Here is a 21,983-nt window from a genome sequence, read left to right as displayed (position 1 = left end):
CAAGGTTCCCCATGGGAGACTGATTAGCAAGGTTAGATCTCACAGAATACAGGGAGAACTAGCCATTTGGATACAGAACTTGCTCAAAGGTAGAAGACAGAGGGTGGTGGTGGAGGGTTGCTTTTCAGACTGGAGGCCTATGACCAGTGGAGCGCCACAAGGATCGGTGCTGCTACTTTTTGTCATTTACATAAATGATTTGAATGCGAGCATAAGAGGTACAGTTAGTAAGTTTGCAGATGACACCAAAATTGGAGGTGTAGTGGACAGCGAAGAAGGTTACCTCAGATTACAACAGGATCTGGACCAGATGGACCAATTGCCTGAGAAGTGGCAGATGGAGTTTAATTTAGATAAATGCAAGGTGCTGCATTTTGGGAAAGCAAATCTTAGCAGGACTCATACACTTAATGGTAAGGTCCTAGGGAGTGTTGCTGAACAAAGAGATCTTGGAGTGCAGGTTCATAGCTCCTTGAAAGTGGAGTCACAGGTAGATAGGATAGTGAAGAAGGCATTTGGTATTCTTTCTTTTATTAATCAGACGTAATGTGTACAGGAGTTGGGAGGTCATATTGCGGCTGTACAGGACGTTGGTTAGGCCATTGTTAGAATACTGCGTAAATTCTAGTCTCCCTCCTATCAGAAAGATGTTGTGAAACTTGAGAGGATTCAGAAAAGATTTACTAGGATGCTGCCAGGGTTGGAGGAGTTGAGCTACGGAGAGAGGCTGAAGAAGCTGGCGCTGTTTTCCCTGGAGCGTCAGAGGCTGAGAGGTGACTTATAGAGGTTTACAAAATGATGAGGAGCATGGGTAGGATAAATAGGCAAAGTCTTTTCCCTGGGTTTGGGGAGTCCAGAACTAGAGGGCATAGGTTTAGGGTGAAAGGGGAAAGATATAAAAGAGACCTAAGGGTATCCTCATTGCCTGCTCTATTAATAGTATGAATTGGGTATCAATTCAAAGGCATCACAGAATGCCTGATTCAGTTATCAGTCTATACTCATACACTCACATTTATACCTGGCCTTGCTGGCTATTCATCAGCTGTGGTGACCCAACACATACAAAAACAGAAATTGCTGGAGAAACCCATCAAGTCTGGCAATATCTGTGAAGAGAAAACAGAGTTAACATTTCCCATGGGAGACTGGTGAGCAAGGTTAGATCTCATGGAATACAAGGAGAACTCACCATTTGGATACAGAACAGACTCAAGTGGTGGAGGCTTGTTTTTCAGACTGGAGGCCTGTGACCAGTGAAGTGTCACAAGGATCGTTCGTAAGTTTGCTGTTGACACCAAAATTGAAGGTGTAGTGGACAGTGAAGAAGGTTATTTCAGATTACAACGGGATCTTGATCAGATGGGCCAATGGGCTGAGAAGAGCAGATGGAGTTTAATTTAGCTAAATGTGAGGTGCTGCAGTTTGGGAAAGCAAATCTTTGCAGGACCTTTAGACAAAGTCTTTTCCCTGGGTGGGAGAGTCCAAAACTAGAGGGCATTGGTTTAGGGTGAGAGGGGAAAGATATAAAAGAGACCTAAGATGCAACATTTTCACTCAGTGGGTGGTTTGTGTATGGAATGAGCTGCCAGAGGAAGTGGTGGAGGCTGGTACAATTACAACATTTAAAAGGCATCTGGATGGTTATATGAATAGGAAGGGTTTGGAGGGATATGGGCCAGGTGCTGACAGGTGGGACTATATTGGGTTGGGATATCTGGTCAGCATGGACAAGTTGGACCGAAGGGTCTGTTTCCATGCTGTGCATCTCCATGACTCTATGACTCTATTTTGAGTCATTGTCATAGAATAATATAGTATGGAAACAGGCCCTTCAGTTCAAACTGGTCCATGCTGACCATGGTCAAGATTAGAGTGGTTCTGGAAAAGCACAGCAGGTCAGGCAGCATCCGAGGAGCAGGACAAAAGCCCTTCATCAAGAATTCCTGCTGTGCTTTTCCAGCACCACTCTAATCTTGACTCTAATCTCCAGCATCTGCAGTACCCACTTCTGCCATGCTGACCGTGGTGCCCACTCAGCTAGTTCCAATTGCTCACATTTGGTCCATATTCCTCTAAACCCTTCCCATCCATGTACCTATCCAAATGTTTTTTAAATGTTACTGTACCTGCCTCAACCACTTTCTCTAGCAACCCATTCCATTTACGCACCACTATCTGCGTGAAGAAGTCGCCCCTCAGGTCCTTCCTAAATCTTTCCCCTCTCATCTTAAATCTATGCACTCTCGTTTTCAATTCGCTATCCCTGGGAAAATGGCAATATGCATTCATCTTATCTATGCCCATTAGAATTTTATACACCTCAATAAGTTCACTCTTCATTCTCCTACATTCCAAAGAATAAAGTCCTATCCTGGCTAACCTCTCCCTATAACTCAGGCCTAGTAGTCCTGGCTACCTCCTCATAAATCCTCTTTGCACTCTTTCCAGTTTAACTATGTATTTCCTAAAACAAGGTGACCAAAACTGTACACAATACTCCAAGTCCAGCCTCGCCAATGACTTATATAACTGGAACATAATATTCTAACTCTTGTACTCAATGCCAGCATGCTAAATGTCTGCCTGTGATGCTGCTTTCAATGAACAATATACTTGTACTCCTTGGTCCCTCTATTCCACAACACTCCTCAGGAACTTAGCACCTACTGTGTAAGTCCTACCTTGCTTTGACTTTCCAAAGTGCAATACTTCATACTTATCTGTATTGAATTGCATTTGCCAATCCTCCGTCCACTTCCCCATTTGATCAAGATCCCTCTGTAATTTTTGATAACCTTCCTCGCTATCAGCAATATCTCCTAATTTTGCATCGTCGCCAAGTTACTTTCCCGCCGTACCACCCAGTACCCTTCCACCGACACCCTCCTTCGACTGACTGAACTGGTCCTCACCCTGAACAACTTTTCTTTCCAATCCTCCCACTTTCTCCAAACAAAAGGAGTAGCCATGGGCACCCGCATGGGCCCCAGCTATGCCTGCCTCTTCGTAGGGTATGTGGAACAATCCATCTTCCGCAACTACACTGGCCGCACCCCCCATCTTTTCCTCCGCTACATTGATGACTGTATCGGCGCTACCTCGTGCTCCCACGAGGAGGTTGAACAGTTCATCCACTACACTAACACCTTCCACCCCGACCTCAAATTCACCTGGACAGTCTCGGACTCCTCCCTCCCCTTCCTAGACCTTTCTGTTTCTATCTCAGGCGACCGAATCAACACGGACATCTACTACAAACCAACCGACTCCCACAGCTACCTAGACTACACCTCCTCCCATCCTGCCCCCTGTAAAAACGCCATCCCATTCTCCCAATTCCTTCGACTCCGCCGCATCTGCTCCCAGGAGGACCAGTTCAAAATACGCACAACACAGACGGCCTCCTTCTTCAAGGACCGCAATTTCCCCCCCGACGTGGTCGACGGGGCCCTCCACCGCATCTCCTCCACCTCCCGCCCCCCCGCCCTTGAGCCCCGCCCCTCCAACCGCCACCAGGACAGAACCCCACTGGTCCTCACCTACCACCCCACCAATCTCCATGTACAGCGCATCATCCGCCGTCACTTCCGCCACCTCCAAACAGACCCCAGCACCAAGGATATATTTCCCTCCCCACCCCTATCAGCTTTCCGTAGAGACCACTCCCTCCGCGACTCCCTTGTCAGATCCACACCCCCCACCGACCCAACCTCCACCCCCGGCACCTTCCCTTGCAACCGCAGGAGGTGCAACACTTGCGCCCACACCTCCCCCCTCACTTCTCTCCAAGGCCCCAAGGGAAACTTCCATATCCGCCACAGATTCACCTGCACCTCCACCCACACCATCTACTGCATCCGCTGCAGCCGGTGTGGCCTCCTCTATATTGGGGAGACAGGCCGCCTACTCGCGGAGCGACTCAGAGAGCACCTCTGGGCCACCCGGACGAACCAACCCAACCACCCTGTAGCACAGCATTTCAACTCCCCCTCCCACTCCACCGAGGATATGCAGGTCATTGGACTCATCCACCGCCAAACCACACAGCACAGCAGGTCAGGCAGCATCTAGGGAACAGAAGATTCGACGTTTCGGGCACATGCCCTTCTTCAGGAATGAGCAGAGAGTGTTCAGCAGAAGTCCCTCCTCCCTACCTTTTATCTTCTCCTGCTGAACACTCTCTGCTCATTCCTGAAGAAGGGCATGTGCCCGAAACGTCGAATCTTCTGTTCCCTAGATGCTGCCTGACCTGCTGTGCTGTTCCAGCAATAAAGTTTCAGCCAAGTTACTAATCATGCCTTGTACATTCATATCCAGAGCATTTATGTAAATTAAAAAAAAACAAAGATCTCAACACTGACCCTTGTGGCACATCACTAGTTACAGGCCTCCAGTCCAAGAAACAACCTTCAACCATCACCCTCTGCTTCCTACCATTGAGCCAATTTTGAATCCAATTAGCTAGCTCTCCCTGGATCACATGCGATCTAACCTTCAAGACTAGGCAGCTGTGCAAGACGTTGTCAAAGGCCTTACTGAAGTCCATATAGACAAAATTCACTGCCCTACCCTCATCTATCCTCTTAGTTACTTCTTCGAAAAACTCTAAAAGATTTGCCAGACATGACTTCCCACGCACAAATGAATGCTGACTATCCCTAATTAGACCCCAACAATCCAAATGTTGGTTAATCTTGTCCCTCAGTACCTTCTCCAACAACTTGCCTACCACTGGTGTCAGACTCACTGGCCTGTAGTTCTCTGGCTTGCCTTTGCTACGTTTCATAAACAATAGGACAACATTATCCACTCTCCAGTCTTCTGGAACTTCACCAGTGGATACAGATGAAGCAAAAATCTCTGCAAGGGCCTCTGCAATTTCCTCCCTCACCTCCCACAATGTCTGCAGATAGACTTGATCAAGCCCACGGGATTTATTCACCTTTAATGTGCTTTAAGGCTGCAAACACCTTCTTGCTGGTAATATATATGTGATCCAAAACATCTCCACTTGCTTCCCTTATTTCTTTAGCATCCATGATTCTCTCTTCAGTAAACACTGAGGAGAAATATTCATTAAAAATCTCCCACATCTGCTGTGGCTTCACACATAGATCTTTAAGGGGACCTATTCTCTCCCGAGCCACCTTTTTGGACTTAATACAGCTATAGAACCTCTTGGAATTGTCTTTAACCCTACCTGCCAAATCCATCTCAGACCCTCTTTTTGCTCTTCTGATTTCCCTCTTGTCTGTTCCTCCACTTTTCATAATCATCTAGGGATTCGCTTAAGTCCGATTGCTTAAACCTAATGCATACTACCTTCTTTTTCCTGACCAGAGCCTCAGTATCCCTCATCAGCCAGCGATCCCTAAAACTGCCAACCTTTTCCTTCGCCCTAATAGGGACTGTCCCTGGATCCTTGCTATCACACTTTTAAAAGCCTCCTATTTGCGAGTCATCCCTTTTCCTTCAAACAGACTCACCCAATCGCCCTCTGCTACAACCAGCCTAATGGTCCCAAAATTGGCCCTGCTCCAGTTTAGCACCTTAACCTTTGGACCAGTCCTATCTTTTTCCATAACTATGTTAAAAGCAAGAGAGTTATGGTCACTGGACCCAAGTGCTTTTTGACTGACACTTCAGTCACTTGCTCAACCTTGTTTCCTAAGAGAAGATCCAGTGTTGCACCCTCCTAAATGGAACACAGCCAGCCAGGGCAGCATCAGGAGGTGGAGAAGTCAACATTTCGGGTGTAACCCTTCTTGTTGAATTCATCACCTCCTGATGCTGCCTGGCTTGCTGTATTTTGCCAGCCTCCTGCTTGTTTACTTTGGATTCCAGCATCTGCACTTTTTCTGCCCCTCCTGAGTAGGGCACTCTACATATTGATTTAAGAAACTTTCTTAGACACATTTGACAAATTCCACCCCATCCCAGCCTTTTACACTCTGGGTGGCCCAGTCAATACAGCAGAAATTAAAATCTGCAACCAATGCTACTCTATCTATAATACAGTCCCAGCAGAGTGACCATCCCCTTCTTGTTTCTAAGTTCTAACTATGTGGCCTTATTTGATGATCCCTTAAGAATATCCTCTCTAAGCACTGTTGTTATGTCCTTCCTTATCAAAAGGGCAAGTCACCCTCCTCTCTTACTTGTACTTCTAACACAACTGCATCTTCAATATCCTGGCACATTGAGCTGCCAGACCTGCCCTTCTCTCAGCCATGTTTCTGTTATGGCTATAATATCCCAGTCCCCAGAGCCAATCCATGCTCTGAGCTCATTTGCCTTACCAATCAGGCCTTGTGCCTTGAAATAAATGCATTTTTAACCAGAAGTCTTTCCCTCCTTTTACTGTGCCCCTCAATAGTAAACTTGCTCTCAATGGCAAATGTGTTTTCACCTGACTTCTCGATGGCTCCTCTCTTATTCAGAGTACCACCGCCCTGACAAAACTGGTTTAAATCCTACCAGATAACATCAGCAAATCCCCACAAGGATATTGATCTCCCTCCGGGTCAATTGCATTCCATCCCTCTTATACAGGTTACCTCTACCTCAGAAGAGATTCCAATGATCCAAGAACTGAAACCTCTGCCCTCTACACTAGTTCCTCAGCCACACATTCATCTGGCCTATCTTTCTATTTATATCCTCATTGGTGCGTGGAACTGAGAATAACCCGGAGATCACTACCCTTGAGGTCCTGCATTTTAACTTTTTAATCTAACTCCCTATATGAATTTTGCAGCACCCCATCCCTTTGTCTACCTATGTCATTTGTACCGATATGCACAATGATGTCTGGTTGTTCACCCTCTCCCTTCAGAATATTCTGCAGCAACTCAGAGACATCCTTGACCCTGGCACTCAGGAGGCAACACACATTCCAATGTCTCTGCTGTGGTCACAGAATCTCCTGTCTGTCCCCCTCACATTTAAGTCTCCTATCAGTATTGCTCCGTCTGACTGCACCCTTTCCCTTTGAGTCTCAGAGTCGGTCCCAGAGCCAGTGACCTGACTGCTGCTGCTAGGCCCTGAAAGGTTATTCCTCCTTAACAGTATGCAAAGTGATATACCTGTTATTGAAGGGAATGGCTAGAGGGGAACCCTGCACTATCTGCACTGCACCCTTACTTCTTCTGGTGTCACCCAGCTACCTGCAGCCTGTATCTTAGGAGTGACCAATTCACTATAGCTCTTATCAATGATGTTCTCTGCATCCCGGATGATCCTGAGTGCATCCAGCTCCAGTTCACTAATGTGGTCTGTCAGGAACTGCAGCTGGCTGCACTTCTCACAGCTGTATCCACCAGGGATGCTGGAAATCTCCCTGATCTCCCACGTCCTGCAAGAACAGCATGCCACTGCCGTAACTACCTTCAGTCTCGACAGAAAGTATAGTCCAATGACTCTCCAGAAGGGTCACAGGACTCGAAACATTAACTCTGTTTCCTCTCCACAGATGCTGCCAAACCTGCTGAATTTTTCCAGCAATTTTGGTTTTTTTGTGCTTCAGATCTCCAGAATCCAGTTTTTTTTTTGTTTTAGTTTGCTAGAAGCACAAAGCTCAATGTCTTAGATCATTGAAAAAAAAATTAGACAGTATTGTGCTCATTGAGACAATGTCAACATAAATTGACATTTATATTTGGAGACTAGTTAAATTGAGTGTGTCTCGCTCAGTTTTATAATCATCTAAATCTACAGTTGCTAACTTTGAATCACTTTTTGAATGACCTAGATTTTTAATTATATTAATTACTTAAACTGGAGGTATTTCCATATATTAGCAACTCTGTGGGAAAACCCTAATCCCAAGTCTTTCTTTAGTCTTTTTAGTGTTATGTATAGCAAGTACTGCAGTGGGTAACCCATTATGCAAATCAGTTTCTTTTCGATAAAACTGATTCCTGCCCAATTTGTTTTTTACCTTTCTATGCCTACTCCTGTAACACTTAATTGTGATTGTCGACATCCGAATTAAATAAACACTGCTTGTGCAAACCATGATTAACAATTGATGTTTTGGCCATACAATACCAAACTGTGAAGCGTCCTACGTGACCACTTCCAATCCCAGCAAAGCAATGCCTACGTTTTTAAATGTTAGTCTGTTAGCAAGCTTCACATTTTGTTGTCTCACTCTCCCGAATCGAATTAAAACATTTAAGAGAACATAATAGTAGCAAATAACGTTAAATTTTGATCAGGTATTCTTGGACTTCTAAATGGCCACTGGACTCCAGAATTGAGTTTTTGAAATATATATTGTTTGTTGCTTTCACGGCTCCATCGTGACTGATGAGTCATGCAGAGTGCGGTTAGTATGAGTGCGTGACTGTGGAAAAGGCAGGATGTTGCAGGGGAATCGGTGTCGCCTGCTGACAGAGCGCGGGCTCCCTGGGCGGGGGCTCCACGCTGCAGCCAGAACTCCATCATGCCAGCCACCAGCCGCTGATCACGCAGCCCCCGGCCGCCCATTCGCCGGCGTCGCGCACACCTTTGTGCCTGACTGGTCGGTGCTCGGTCTCGGCACCGCCCACGGTGGACTCCCCACCTGAATGAAGCAAGGGGCGGGACTGGGCTGGAGTGAATTGGCAGCAATAACTGCAGGGTGGCTACAGTGTAGCGGGGCTCCGTTTCCTTTGTGTATCTGCACTCAATTTATGCGTTTCGTTGCTGAAAGCCAAGAGTGAGTAGTTGTTAGTTTTATTGTGTTACGTTTTGACAGCAGTTCACAGAATAAAGTGTTCCTCCCTCTCCTTAGTCCATGATATGTACATGAACGTCTGTACATCAGTAGATTTCGTTGTTTACTTTGAAAATAATGTCTGTATTTCTTCTTGAAGCCTTTCCACTTACCCCCTCCTCTTTCCCAGAATTAATTAAACCAATACAGTAAATTCCTATTATGTGACTGGCTAAGGGAAATATTGTATAATCTGAGTTTGGTGAGCCAATATTACATTTCTTAGCATAGAACCGAATTTATTGTCAGTAATTGCTCCTCTGAGGGGGAGTATTCTTCTGTCTGTGAAATATCACTAAGAGATTTCATCCCTCCTTTCTCTCCGCTCCCCCCCCCCCCCCCGAACCCTCAATGTTGATTGAGCATGTTTTTTGTTTTCGCTACAGAATGCCATTAGAAGTAGAAAGGTGGAAGTTTACTGTTCCTGTTTTGTTTATCGACTTGTCTCTTTTTTTTGTCTTGGTTTCTGCTTTTTGTTCATTTGCTCCAATGTGAGTGAGTGTCTGTTTTCTGCAGCCTCTGCCTGTTTGCTGGGGTGGGGGAGAGAGAGAGTGTGTGTGTGTATGCGCTGGAGCTTGTTTGGAAACTGGGGGAAAGGTCGCTGCGGTGACTGGTTCAAGTTCGCGCAGCGGCTCAGCATGCAGCCTTCACATGGGGAGAATCTGCTCCAATCCACTCACTGCTAGGCGGGGTTGCACCTCAGTGCAGCGAGCGAAAGGACAGTGTGTGGGGTGTGTCGGGGGGCGGGGGGCACGTTTCTCATCAGACCCACGATTGCATTTTTCTGCGAGGAATCTAACTATGTCACACACCTCTGGTAATGTCTGAGAAATACCCTGAACGCCAATCAAAATCACCCTGACTTTATGTGCAGAGGTAACATTTAAGGTCGCCCAGTATACAAGAGGCTATGGGAGTGAAACTCCAGTAGATGCTTATTATGTTCTAAACTAAGCAATAGCCAATTTGTGTGTGACAGACATTATTTGATCCTAAAAGCAAAAGATGCTGGGCAAACTTGGCATATGGGAGAGTGCTCATACTGGATCCAAAACGTTAACTGTTCTGCTCTGTACAGATGCTATCAGACCTGCTGAGTTTCTCCAGAACTTATTGTTTTCATTTCAGATTATGAGTGTTGTACTTTTCTTTAGTTAAGTTGATTATTTAATGTACTGTATAGGAAAGATTTATGAATTATTTAGGGTCACAGGAACTAGACATCCAAACAAGAACCCATCAGGTTTTCATTGAAATGTGATGATTTAAAACTGTTTTACATGTTTAGTAATTTAAATATGTAATGAAAACTTCTTATTCTGTCACAGACTGTGTGGTGATTTATTCCTCCCTGTACTGATTGATCTCTGTGTATTTGACACAGTTGGCCAGATTCCATTAAGCTGCTGTTATGTGGTATTATTCCTATCTACTCAAAATAATGATTTTATTTCTGTATGATCCCTATCACTCCTAGACTCACCTAAGAATCTATCCTTGGCCCTGCTCCTCCTCCTCCTCCAATCCTGTCCTCTGACATCATTCACAGATAACATTCAGTTTCTATAATGCATCCCAATGACAACTTTCTTGTCATTTATTTCAGCCTTGTATCACCTCTGTGCTGAGTTTTTGTCTGATATTGGCTCCTGCATGAGTCACAGTTTCCTCCAGCTGGTCAAAGGGAGGACTGAAATCATTGCTTTAAGCCATTGTCATAGACACAGGCTCCTTGTCACTGACTTATTCTCTTCCTCAGCTATTCTCAACCAGAGCATGGAGAGCATTCATATCATATTTAATCTAGAGCTGATCTTCAAACCCCACATATTATTCACATCCCTTATTTCTACATCTTCAAACTGCTCTTGCCTCAATCCTCCTGTTCTTGAAACCCATATCCATACTTTCCCTGACCTCTAAAGTAATTTTCCTCTATATGTACCTTGCTCATTCATAAACTACCAACTGGTCAGAAACTCATACTATCCTTTCTCTCTGTGCACTGTATTTTATTCTCCCCTTTTCAAGTGTCATGGGTGCCATTGTCAGGGATAGCATTTGGTGCACATCCTTGATCATTCCTTGACCTGAATGGTTTCTGAGGCTATTTGGAGGGCAGTTAGGGTCAACCATGTTGCTATGTGTCTGTACTCACGGGTAGGCCTGACCGGGTAAGGATGACAGATTTCCTTCCCTAAATGACGTTAATGAGTTAGATTTATACAATTGATGATTGTTGTCATGGTTACCATTACTGTAACCAGCTTTCAATTCTTGATCTTAGTGAACACAAATTCCACCAGTTCTCATCCTCATCCTCATGCCCAGGGCCTATCCTTTGGATTCTTAATCTAGTGATGTTACCTGTAAGCTACTGTTATCCATAAATGTTACCCATTTAAAAAATGTCCATCATCCCACTCCTCCTTTCTTCAATCTACTTGGCTTTTGGTTTCCCAGCATATCGACGTAAAAATACGTCTGTTCATTTTCAGTTCTCTTTCTCTACGCTCTGTATAACCTTCTGCAGCATTTACTCCTCCCATGTTGTTCAATCTTCTATGGTTCAACTCCTTATTTATTGACTGAAAGTGTGTAGTTGTTACAAGAATTGTTGTGAATTGCATACTTCCAATTGTTCCAATGTTGTGGGAAGTTGTTGTTGCTCATTGAGTTGTTTGTGTTTGGGTCGAGAAGTATTTTTTTAAAGAATATTTTTCCCTTTCCTGGTTATGCAATAGAATGATTGTGAACTGTTGCTAAACAACCCAATAATAGGAAAGCCTAACCGCACTTGTAACTACACAAGCAGTGGTGTTCTTCCTACTTGTGGCTTTTAACCTCATCATTTTTCTCTTATCTCAGTTGTGATTTTTGTTTTAAAATAGCAGATGGGTGCCCCCCTGCACTGAGCTGGGAACAGGGTTATTGGCATTTGAATCATTGCTAAATTGCTTTCTGGGACTTTCTAATTGGTATTGGCAGACTGTGAGGTGAAAAGGAAGGGGAACTGGGATTTTTTTTCCTGTAAAATATTTTGTTTAAGCCTGTAGCTTAGTTTACCTGTATCCTTTCACTAAACTTGAGATTTCAGGGGTTTTGCTGACATCAGACTATTCATTACTTTGTGTGTTGTTTGGGCTTGTCAGGAGCTGCCCCCAGTACTACCTTCAAAAATTAAACTAGTCACTTCCTGCCATAGGATTCTTGCTTCAGGGACTTTTAGTTTAAAGAGGAATTTCATGAGTCAGCAACATACTAATTGAAATGAAGAATTGGACTTGTTTTTCTTTTCATGTTAAGCCTCGGAGGGAGCCATCCCAGAAATGTGCCAAATCTGCAGAGTAGGAGCAGCTTAGTCAGGGGCACTGCTAGGAGAATAGTCATTGGTGAATTGGGGCAAGCTGAGCCCTGCATGGGCACCCACCTAATGTTATGTATCGATTACTGCTCACCAGCTTTCAACTGAGCAAGGCTTCTAAGTTTAGAGAAAGCAATCCCATCATCTTGAAATTTAAAGATGAAGCTATGAATAACTTGAATTGTTTTTAAACTTTAAAAATTGTTTTTTTGGCTTCTCCATGGAATGTGCACAGTACCTAGAATATCAAACTCAAAATTGTCATTGAGTTACTTTTAAGCAAAACACTTTAATTTTAGTTTGTGTTTTGAGTGCTAATAGAAATAAGGGAGTGTAACTTTTCAAGTAAGTTCCATATTTGTGGATTTGCCAGTTTGCACACTGTTTTGTTTGAATTGAATTTCAAAATGAAATGTATTCAGTGGCTTATACTGGAAATCAGGCACTCCAGCTATTATCTAATATATCATTAACATGGTTACTGTATATTCTTGCATCTGCATGTATTCCCTGTTGTTCTGATGTCACATTTTGTCAATCTTTTGTCTGATTTATGTCCACAAAATTTGTCATAATGTAATCACATCCTGCTGTCAGTGATCCTGAGGAAAATCCTGCTGCCCTCTATTCTCAATCCTCCACGTGTGCAACAGGAAAAACTGCTAAGCTCCAACTGAATGTTTATCCCAAGTTGCTGCAAATTTCAGTATCAACACATAAATAATTTAAACTATCCAAAAATGACAGTGTGCGATCTTAAAATGAGGACTTGATTACTTCTGCACACTTTGGTCTCATTATTCCTCATCTTCTTCTAAGGCCAGATTACTTGAAAGTACTTGGTCTCTACTCATTTTGCGCAAAGTCATTGAGCTGAAAAATCATTTTGATTTGAAATAGTATTATGGCAATTGCACGCTTTTACATCTTTCCAGAATTCAAAAACTTTGCATGTTGACCATGTCTATTTGAACTATGAAAGTCGCCCAATAATAAATCAATAAATTGGATTCTTGTTTGCGGGGAAAAAAAATATGCTGTTGAAGATTTTTGTTTTAGTTGAGGTGTTGCCATGGAGAATTCACCAGGGAACTATTGCTGCCACCTTTCTGACTAATCCAAAAAATGAGAAAATGCTTCTACAGGTTATTGTTTTTCTCCCTGCAGAGGAGAAGTCCTTGTATGTCAATATATATTACTCTTAAGTGTAAATGAGCCACATTGCAAGTCTGTCTGATCATCTTAAATTGATTGTCAGTGTACATAGAATGTAGAACGCTACAGCACACAAACATGCTCTTCGGCCATCTGTGCTGTAATTATTAGCAAGTGCTGTTTAATTGCAGATTTGCACTCAACATTGGATATTACGATCAGAGTCTTAACCAGGATATGTCCTAGCTTGTTCACAAATGGCAGAGTACAAACAGTCAGTTGGCTTCATGACTGTCTGTACTCTGCCAATTGTGAACAAGCTAGGGCATATCCTGGTTAACAATATGATCAGCAATTTGGCTTGTATGGCCTATGTACCTGGGTATCACATTGGCACTGGAAGTGAATATGCATTGTCGTAATGAGTACAAGATGAAACTCTTTGACTGCATGTCTGTTTTTATTCAGTATTAATCACGTTCTGCGTTAGGCAACTAGGATGTTGTGGCAGGAAAGATTATTATCAGGGTGACCTACAAGTGAACTGAGCTTTGACAATGATCCTGATGGTACTGGATGCAGTTTGAACTCTGGGTAACAGACAAGAAGATCCTTTATGTATTTCACTGACAAGTGTTAGTTTTCCAATGGAATAATTGTATAAATACAGGAGTATTTAGAGAACAGAGGCAAAACACACAAATCAACAAGAGAAGGATTAAGAAATGGCCAAGAGCATATTCAAGTAGACTTTTTCTTTGGCAAGTTTATTAAGGTGAGTTCAGAAAGTTGCAGAGGCAGGGAGTCTTGACATGAATAACGAGAAGACTTTGAGTGGCAGTAGAATGAGGAGACCATGACCAGAAAAAGGCCCAGAAAAGGCATAAGCACGCTGGGACAAGACGACGAAGGACGCATTTCACATGAATTGCATGAATATGTAAACAGAGACTTTAAGTTCAGTACGCTGGAACTGATTGAGGATAGAGAAAGGGGTGATGGGAATCAAACTCCGTATGGCCAAATAAAGGGAAGCAGAACATTGGATGAGGTGGAAATATACAGGTAGCACTTGAGTGAGGAGCAATTTAAATCCAGAGGAAATTCAATAGGAATGAGGTCAAGACAGAGGTGAATGATAATGCATAATGTATGAAATTTGATACTTGCATCAGGTTGGATCAGGACACTATTTTATTCCATTTCAATAATAAGGAAGAAGAAATGAAATTTGTCACATGTTTGAAATTGTTGATGGGAAATGATTAACACTTTTTAAAAAAAAAAATACATTACAAAAAAAAATCACTCAAGCCAAGCATAGAAATGAGCCTGGTGATAGAGAGGAAAGCTGCACTAAGATTTTCTGATGGGTTGAGAGGAGGAGCCACAATACTAACACTTGGCAAATCAGTAAAATCTTGACATTTTTTAGTAACTTGCTTGCATTACTGGTGTTGAGGAGAGGAAGAACATAGTTTGATAGGTCAGACTATCATTTATAACTAACCAAGTTTCTTGAATTCTTTTGTTTTTCTCAACAGGTGGAAATAATGGAGACGGGTCCAACACATTTTGAGGTCAATGAGCGCTCCTGTGACAGAAGAACACAACAAGGTGACATTGAAGCTGTTGAAGCTCTGATGTCCATGAGCTGCAACTGGAAGTACGATTCCAAATGTTATACTGAGCTGAGACCACTGACACCAGCGTCCGATGTCTCTGAGGAAGCTGAAGATAATTTACTGTCCAGTTCTAGAGATTTCCACACATTTCCTCTGTTTGTGAGTATCTACCAAAAGTGTTAAAGATTAGACAATGAAGGCAACTTTTAACTGGAGACCTTCCCCCAATGCCTCACTGAGTAGGTACAGTATGTAATGGAGTAAGCATTCAAACTTAGAGAGGACCCAGGAAAGCTTCATCTGTGGTACTTTGCCTGATCTTGACCAAGACTGTGGCAGGTTTGGGTTAAAAATTGTCCTCTATGTCCCAATGCAGGGGCAGTAGGTAATCAACCAGAATGTGTACTGAACTCTGAAAGTGGGTACTACAGGATCAGGCCTGACTATGGGGTTTTTGCGGTTCAGTAAAACCATTTCAGCCAGTAGGAGGAAGTTGCTACTTGACAAAGGTCTCAGAAGGCAGCTTGCTTCTGCAGAACTGTAACCCACCAATGGTCAGCATGCCCCTTGACAAAGGACAAAGACAATGCAAGGGCCTGAGAGACTGACAATTGATGAAAGAGAATTTTGATGAAGTTTCACAAACAATGATATGCTCTTGGGTACAATCACTGTGTAGGGAAACAAAAATATTAGGCATAGCAAGTTCCCACTAAAATTATCCAATTAATGTGTTTTTGTTATATTGGTGTGACATGCATATTAGATGGGAGACCAGGACATGTCAACAGCTCTTCCTTGAATAGCACTGTGAATCTTTAATGTCCACCTGTACAAATGGGCCAGCTGCTTGTTAATAACTTGTCTGAAAGGAGGCATGCTAGCCATGTAGAATTCCTACTGTGCTGCACTGAAAGCTCATGTTCTGTTTTTAAATATTAATTTTATCCTTCATAGCAAGTTTTCAATTTGTTTTGGAGAATGAATGCATCCTAACATTTCTCTTTTCGTATTCTAGTGTCTAACCCCACCATACAGTCCACCTAACTTTGAAGCATCTCAAATAGTTCATCCTGCAATGCCAGTCCCTTCTACTGTATTGTCTAAAGTGGAGCTCCCTTTATCCAGACAAACCAGCAGGGTCACTGAAGCAGCAATGCCAATGTTCTCTCACCGTGCAAAAACCGTAGCTGTATCTACAAAACCACGGTCCCAAGCTACGAGTGTGATACGTCACACTGCCGATGTTTTAGCTTGCACTAATCATCCTTGCCCAGTTAGGGTGACCCACAGCTCTGCTGATCAAAAATCAAAATACAGCTCACCCCCAGTGGGCACAGTTGAAGAGAAAAGATTGGAAAGTAATGGCAATGGATTGAACAATTGTGTGTCACATGAACTAAATGCTTCAACGCAACCAGTACTTGAAACCAACAGAGGGCCAACAGTGAAGAAAAATGAAAGCCAACATTTACCACGGACTGTAAATTGCACTCCATTGTTGGGGCAAGCTCTATTTTCAAGTACCCAGACTCCTGTCATCACTCAGAATCGGCAAGCTTCAATGTTGGTGTCATCATCAGTTTCTTCCAGTATGCCATCAATGCCCATCATCTGCCAAATGCTTCCTGTCAGTACAAACATTCCTGCCACAAAGCACCCAACTGTAAGCCCATCTGTTGTCTTCATGGGAGCGCCAATTTCCAAAGGTGCCCTAATGTTTGTGGTGCCACGGCCTGCTGTCAAGTATACAAAGCCACCAGTCAGTAGCCTGAATGGCACCAAGCTTTCTCCTATTGCACCAGCCCCTGGCATCATGCCACCTGTCCAGACGATTGTTGCTCAGGTTGATGTTTCTCGACACCGGAGTCACATCTGTGATCACCCAGGCTGTGGAAAAACCTACTTTAAAAGCTCTCATCTGAAGGCACACATGAGGACTCATACAGGTACAGTATTTGTGTGTCGGGCCTCCTTGTAGTTAGGTTTTCTCAATTCAGGTTTATTGAGTTTCCAAGACTCTGCTAGTACAATGTGGGCACCGAAAAATGCATAAAAGCATTCAGCTTATTGTTTTTCTAATTCACATACCAGTTACACTGGGGAAGGTTTGTGCTTCATAGCTGGGGGGAATGGGATATGTTAGCTGCTGTTTTTGCACTTTTGTCAGTGCATTTGGAATGAGTGTATTAATTTTTTTTTGGTTACATCGACTAATTCATCTTGAAATCTGACAATTATGGGTTGCTCCTAACTAGACCTGAGTTGATCATACACAGTCTCACTGCCATCTGTATTTGAAGGGTGAAAGTGACATTTTGATTCAGTTGGGACATAAATACCTTGAATGCATTTTTGAATAAGTCCTCACTTGGCTAACACAAACCATGCATATCTGTGTTTCTTTCAAAGAAAAATCATAATGGATTTATTGCTGTGTCCCATTCCAGGTGAAAAACCCTTCAGTTGTAATTGGGAAGACTGTGACAGGAGGTTTGCTCGCTCTGATGAGTTATCGCGGCATCGCAGGACCCACACAGGCGAGAAGAAGTTTGTGTGTCCGATGTGTGAGCGTCGCTTTATGAGGAGTGATCACCTGACTAAACACGCCCGCCGGCATCTTTCTGCTAAGAAGCTTCCAAACTGGAAGATGGAAGTGAGCAAACTGAGTGACAGTGCCTCACCAGTCCCTGCTCCCAAAACTGTGCAGCCTCACTGATTACATTATGTTGACCACCCAAAAAACAAACACTTCCTTCGTTGGAAGAGTAATTCACATCTGCAAAATCTTGAAGGGATCACAAGAATGGCAAGATTATATGTACTATAAATGATTTATGTACAACCATGAGCAGAATGTGCTGAACAGAGGTCACAGCTGTACAGGCAACTAGCATGGATGGTATGTTACACAGTCAGGAACCAGTGACTAGCTGCACCCAGAGAAATCAGTGTTTGTTTTAGTTTGTGCGACAGCACAGTTGTGAGAATTTGGAAGTATGGAGAGGGTTCTCTGCTTACGAGCCTATCAACTGGGGTGAGATGTCCAAGAGCGCGCTCTCGCTCTCTCTCTCTCTCTCTCTCTCTGCCTGTCTCCTCGATTGCTAAGAGCAGCAGTCAGGTCATTGGGACAGAAGCTTGTCTGAGGTGTCAGTGAGCAGAGTATGTGAGTGGACAGTAGCATCAACTGCTTACTGTACCAGTGTGATAACATGTCCACAATCAAAGGGGATAAGGAGCAGTAAAAAGCTGGCATGTTATACACTATGCTAATATTTGGGAGGCAGGTATTGGATGGGGCCTATAAAATGCTGAAACAATGCCACCAACTTTCTGCAAATGCCCCACATAAATTTCAGTTCATGTCTCATTTCAGAAATGGTGAGATGGAGCATAAAGATTTTCCAGCAGATGTATGCATCTATTTGGCTTATGAAGATGAATATGGTTATTTTTATGCTTTTTTTCTATTTGAATGGGACTGCTAAATTTACAAAAACAAAATTAAATTTTTGTAACTCTTCCTCTTGGCGTAAAGGTTGAAGTTTATCATAGGATCTCTTCAGAAACTGGGTGAGGCTATTGCTAGACTTTATAATAAATCTTACCACTGTACACATTTAAATATTTGTACGCACTGGTATTATTTATTTCAAACCATCAACATTAACTGTTGTTCAGGAATTTTGTTACTGAACCTGTATGTGGAGGAACAGCACATTTAACTCCTCCATTCACCGTTTGCAAACTACAATGCAATTGTCTATACATAATGCATCAGTATTTTCCTGCATTCTCCCTTACAGAATTTAGTTGTCTGTCTTATCTTTCAATTTACGGTGGCAGTGTTTTGAATGGAATGTCCCCTCTGTGAGGACAACATCTCATTCAGTTAACTGTACAATTCTTTTTATCGATCAGAGTTAAGAGCCCGCGAGCTTAATTATTGCTCACTTTAAGAGTATTTACTTAATGGTGCACCTTTTTCTATAATTTGACTACAAGAATTTTTCTTTCATAAACTTTGTTTACATATTTGTTAAATACTAAAGGCAATAAATTTTCTATCACACATGAAAATACTGTTTTTGTCTCAATTTTTCCAAATATTTTATTAATGTGAAGGGTTAGTGCAGCACCTCTATCTGTAACATATGATGGTAAACTTGGCAGCACTGGTCTATCTAGAACAATCTGGAGCCAATGGTGAACCTGTTTTTTCCAGACCAAATAACTCCAGTTTGGAAATGCCCCTTTCATTGTTTTTGTTGCACCTGGTGGACACCCCACCAATGCATTATACAAGGGGCATCAAGATCTGAGGCAGTGTGGGGCTGAACAGGGCCAGGGAAAGAAATTAATGAAGAGTATAGGAGTTGGGATGTTATGTTGAGGTTGTACATTGCTGAGGCCTCTTCTGGAGTACAGTGTGCAGTTCTAATCACTCAATTATAGGAAGGATGTTGTTAAATTGGAGAGGGTTCAGAAAAGATTGACCAGGATGTAGCCAGGAATAGAGGGTTTGATACATAAAAATAAACTGGAAGGGCAAGGACATTTTTCACTGGAGCATAGAAGGTTGAGAGGTGAATTTTATTTTTTGAGGTTTATAAAATCATAAGGGGTATAGATAAGGTGAATGACAAGGGTCTTTTCCTGTGGTGGGGGAGTTCAAAACTAGGGGGCATACTTTTAAACTGAGAGGAGAAAGATTTTTTTTTTAAAAATCATGACTGGCAATCTTTTACAAAGAGTGGGGCATGTGTGGAGTGAACTGCCAGAGGATTGGTGGATGCAGTTACAGTTACAATGATTAAAAGACATCTGGATAAGTTCATGAATAGGAAAGGTTTGGAGTGATATGGGCCAAGCGCAGACATGTGGGACCAGACTGGTTTTGAACCATGGTCAGCGTGAACTGGTTGAAGGGAGAGTCTATTTCCATGCTGTATGACTTGATGAAAGAGCCTAAGGAAGAAGAGAAATCTCTGTCAAAATGCATTTATTTTTCTTTACTCTGCAGAGAGGAGGGTATTTAGAACTCAGGACCAGAAATGCAGCTCAGTTATGTTCTTTTAATCCATTCACAAGATATGGGCATTGGTGGTTGGGCCAGGCTGTGTTGTCCATTTCTCATTGCTCTTGAGGCGGTGGTAGTGAGCTGCCTTCTTGAACAGCTGCAGTCATGTGCTGTAGGCAGACCCACAATGCCAGGGTGAGGGGTGGGGTTATTTCCAGGATTTTCACCCAGCAACAGTGATGGAACAGCAATACACCATTCTTTCCACAGAACACTGCTGCCCGTCACGGCAAGACAAATTTTGCATTAACAGATGGGCACTGTGAAGGGGTAAGATGTGCCAGTATGTAGGGACATGTTCTAATTTTTTTTAGCAAAAAGTACCAGGCCTTATTCCGTTGCTCACAAAGCGGCTGCTGAAGTCTATGTAGATGAAGTTTTGTGTTGGATAACTAACTCGCAATTTATGCATCGGAGACAAAAAGATAGCGGGCATGACCAAGATGCAGCAAGATTAGGACTGTTTTAGAGGCTTGAATTGTCGGAAGGAATGTTATTTTAAAAATACTCATGATTGAGAAGAACTTGTTTTATCTAATAACTGATTTATAAATTATTCCAGTGTTTGGCAGATGGGTAAAATGCGGGAGATGTACCTGTGCTGAACAAAAATGGAATTCAGAGAAACAATTGGGGATGGCATAGTTGCATTTGAAGATGAATTATGAAGTGGGACATAGCTGGCTGAATGAACAGGAAGTTGCAATGTCAATTGGGGTTTCAAGGGGCAATGATCTGTCGCTAATGTTTGATGAGAGAGTGGGGATGATCACTTTGTACAGGTTGTTCTGCTATTTCATTAACACAAATTCACTGTAACACGATTGACGAATTGAGGACGCTGTTTCTAAAGTGTGAACTTTTAAAATGTGTTGGCTGTAACGTGATTACATCGCCAACACTTTAAGTGCTGTTTCTAAAGTGCGATTTTTCTAATAACATGGAGTTGCACAAGGACACAACCATTGCATTATAGAAGAACTAACTTTACGTGGAACCTGTGACAATTGTGTTGGATGAATCACCTGTTAAAGAGTCACTGAACATGTTCATACAAGAAGTAGTAATGGCTACTTGTCACCTTTAGTGGTATCTAGATAAGTTTTTAGAAACAGTTTTACTGTATGTCTAAACAATGTCATTCACTTAGATTTAATCAGAAAAGTAGCTGATGAGGCTCGTGGTATTCACTTCTTAATAAGCATAAATGGCACAGTGACTTGAAGGGAGGGCAAGATGTGTGGTGAAATGCAACTAGCCAGAAGTGGCCTTCTAGTACCACCTTGTCTGTCTCACCATTGAAATAAATATTAGAGCATTGCACTATTAATCATTATGTGGTAGGTGCCAAACAGACATGTCCCAGAACATTACTATTTCTCATTTCAGCCATAAATACAATATGATGGATGGTCATTATTGCCATTCAACTTTCATCAATGAAACTAAACAATTATAAGTAGGGAGTCTCAACCTTTCAGGAATATTCAAAGCTTTTCTTTCATCTTATTTCTTTTATTTTCTCCCTGCTAACCCAATCTTTTCCTCCCTCATTTCATTTTCTTTTTCTCTTCCTTACTTGACATTGAGCTTCTTCGGGTGGAATACCTTGTGTTTCCTCCTTGATCCCGCATTCTAGTGAAGGAGAGACGCAGCTTTTTTGCCCAGCTGCTCAGTTCCCCTCTTTATCAGCTGGCACTTCCCAGCAACACCCTGTGCAAAAACAAATGTTTGAAGAGGTCTGTCAAGATTGCTACTGGAGAATTCAAGCTGTGTTGAGGGATCCACAAAGAATGGAAGTTTGTTTTTGGAAGCTCTTGTGTCAAGTCAGTGCATTGCACTACATGGTGCTGCTATTTGAAAAATACACTGTGTAAAATGTTGCTCCTAAATATGAATTAAATGCAATGGGAGGAATATCAATTACGTATCCTGTGGATTATTGTATCGTAGGGTTTTTTTTTAGAGCCTCACACATGGATATTCTTCATACAACTC

The 21,983-nt window shown here is 42.6% G+C and overlaps 1 protein-coding gene across 1 annotated transcript; it reads left to right on the top strand.

The window, feature by feature from the left end:
- Positions 1-8,447: 8,447 nt before the first annotated feature.
- LOC122549162 (Krueppel-like factor 10) lies at positions 8,448-19,000 on the top strand. Its single transcript, XM_043688522.1, has 4 exons — positions 8,448-8,704; positions 14,825-15,064; positions 15,924-16,854; positions 17,356-19,000. The coding sequence occupies exons 2-4, from the start codon at positions 14,834-14,836 to the stop codon at positions 17,622-17,624; spliced, it is 1,431 nt and encodes a 476-aa protein (XP_043544457.1). The 5' UTR covers positions 8,448-8,704; positions 14,825-14,833; the 3' UTR covers positions 17,625-19,000.
- Positions 19,001-21,983: the final 2,983 nt, after the last annotated feature.

This window comes from Chiloscyllium plagiosum, chromosome 4, assembly GCF_004010195.1.
Source record: "Chiloscyllium plagiosum isolate BGI_BamShark_2017 chromosome 4, ASM401019v2, whole genome shotgun sequence".
NCBI classification, from domain to species: domain Eukaryota; kingdom Metazoa; phylum Chordata; class Chondrichthyes; order Orectolobiformes; family Hemiscylliidae; genus Chiloscyllium; species Chiloscyllium plagiosum.
The sequence above is the reverse complement of the archived record's forward strand: the minus strand, read 5'-3'. Positions and strand labels throughout refer to the sequence as shown.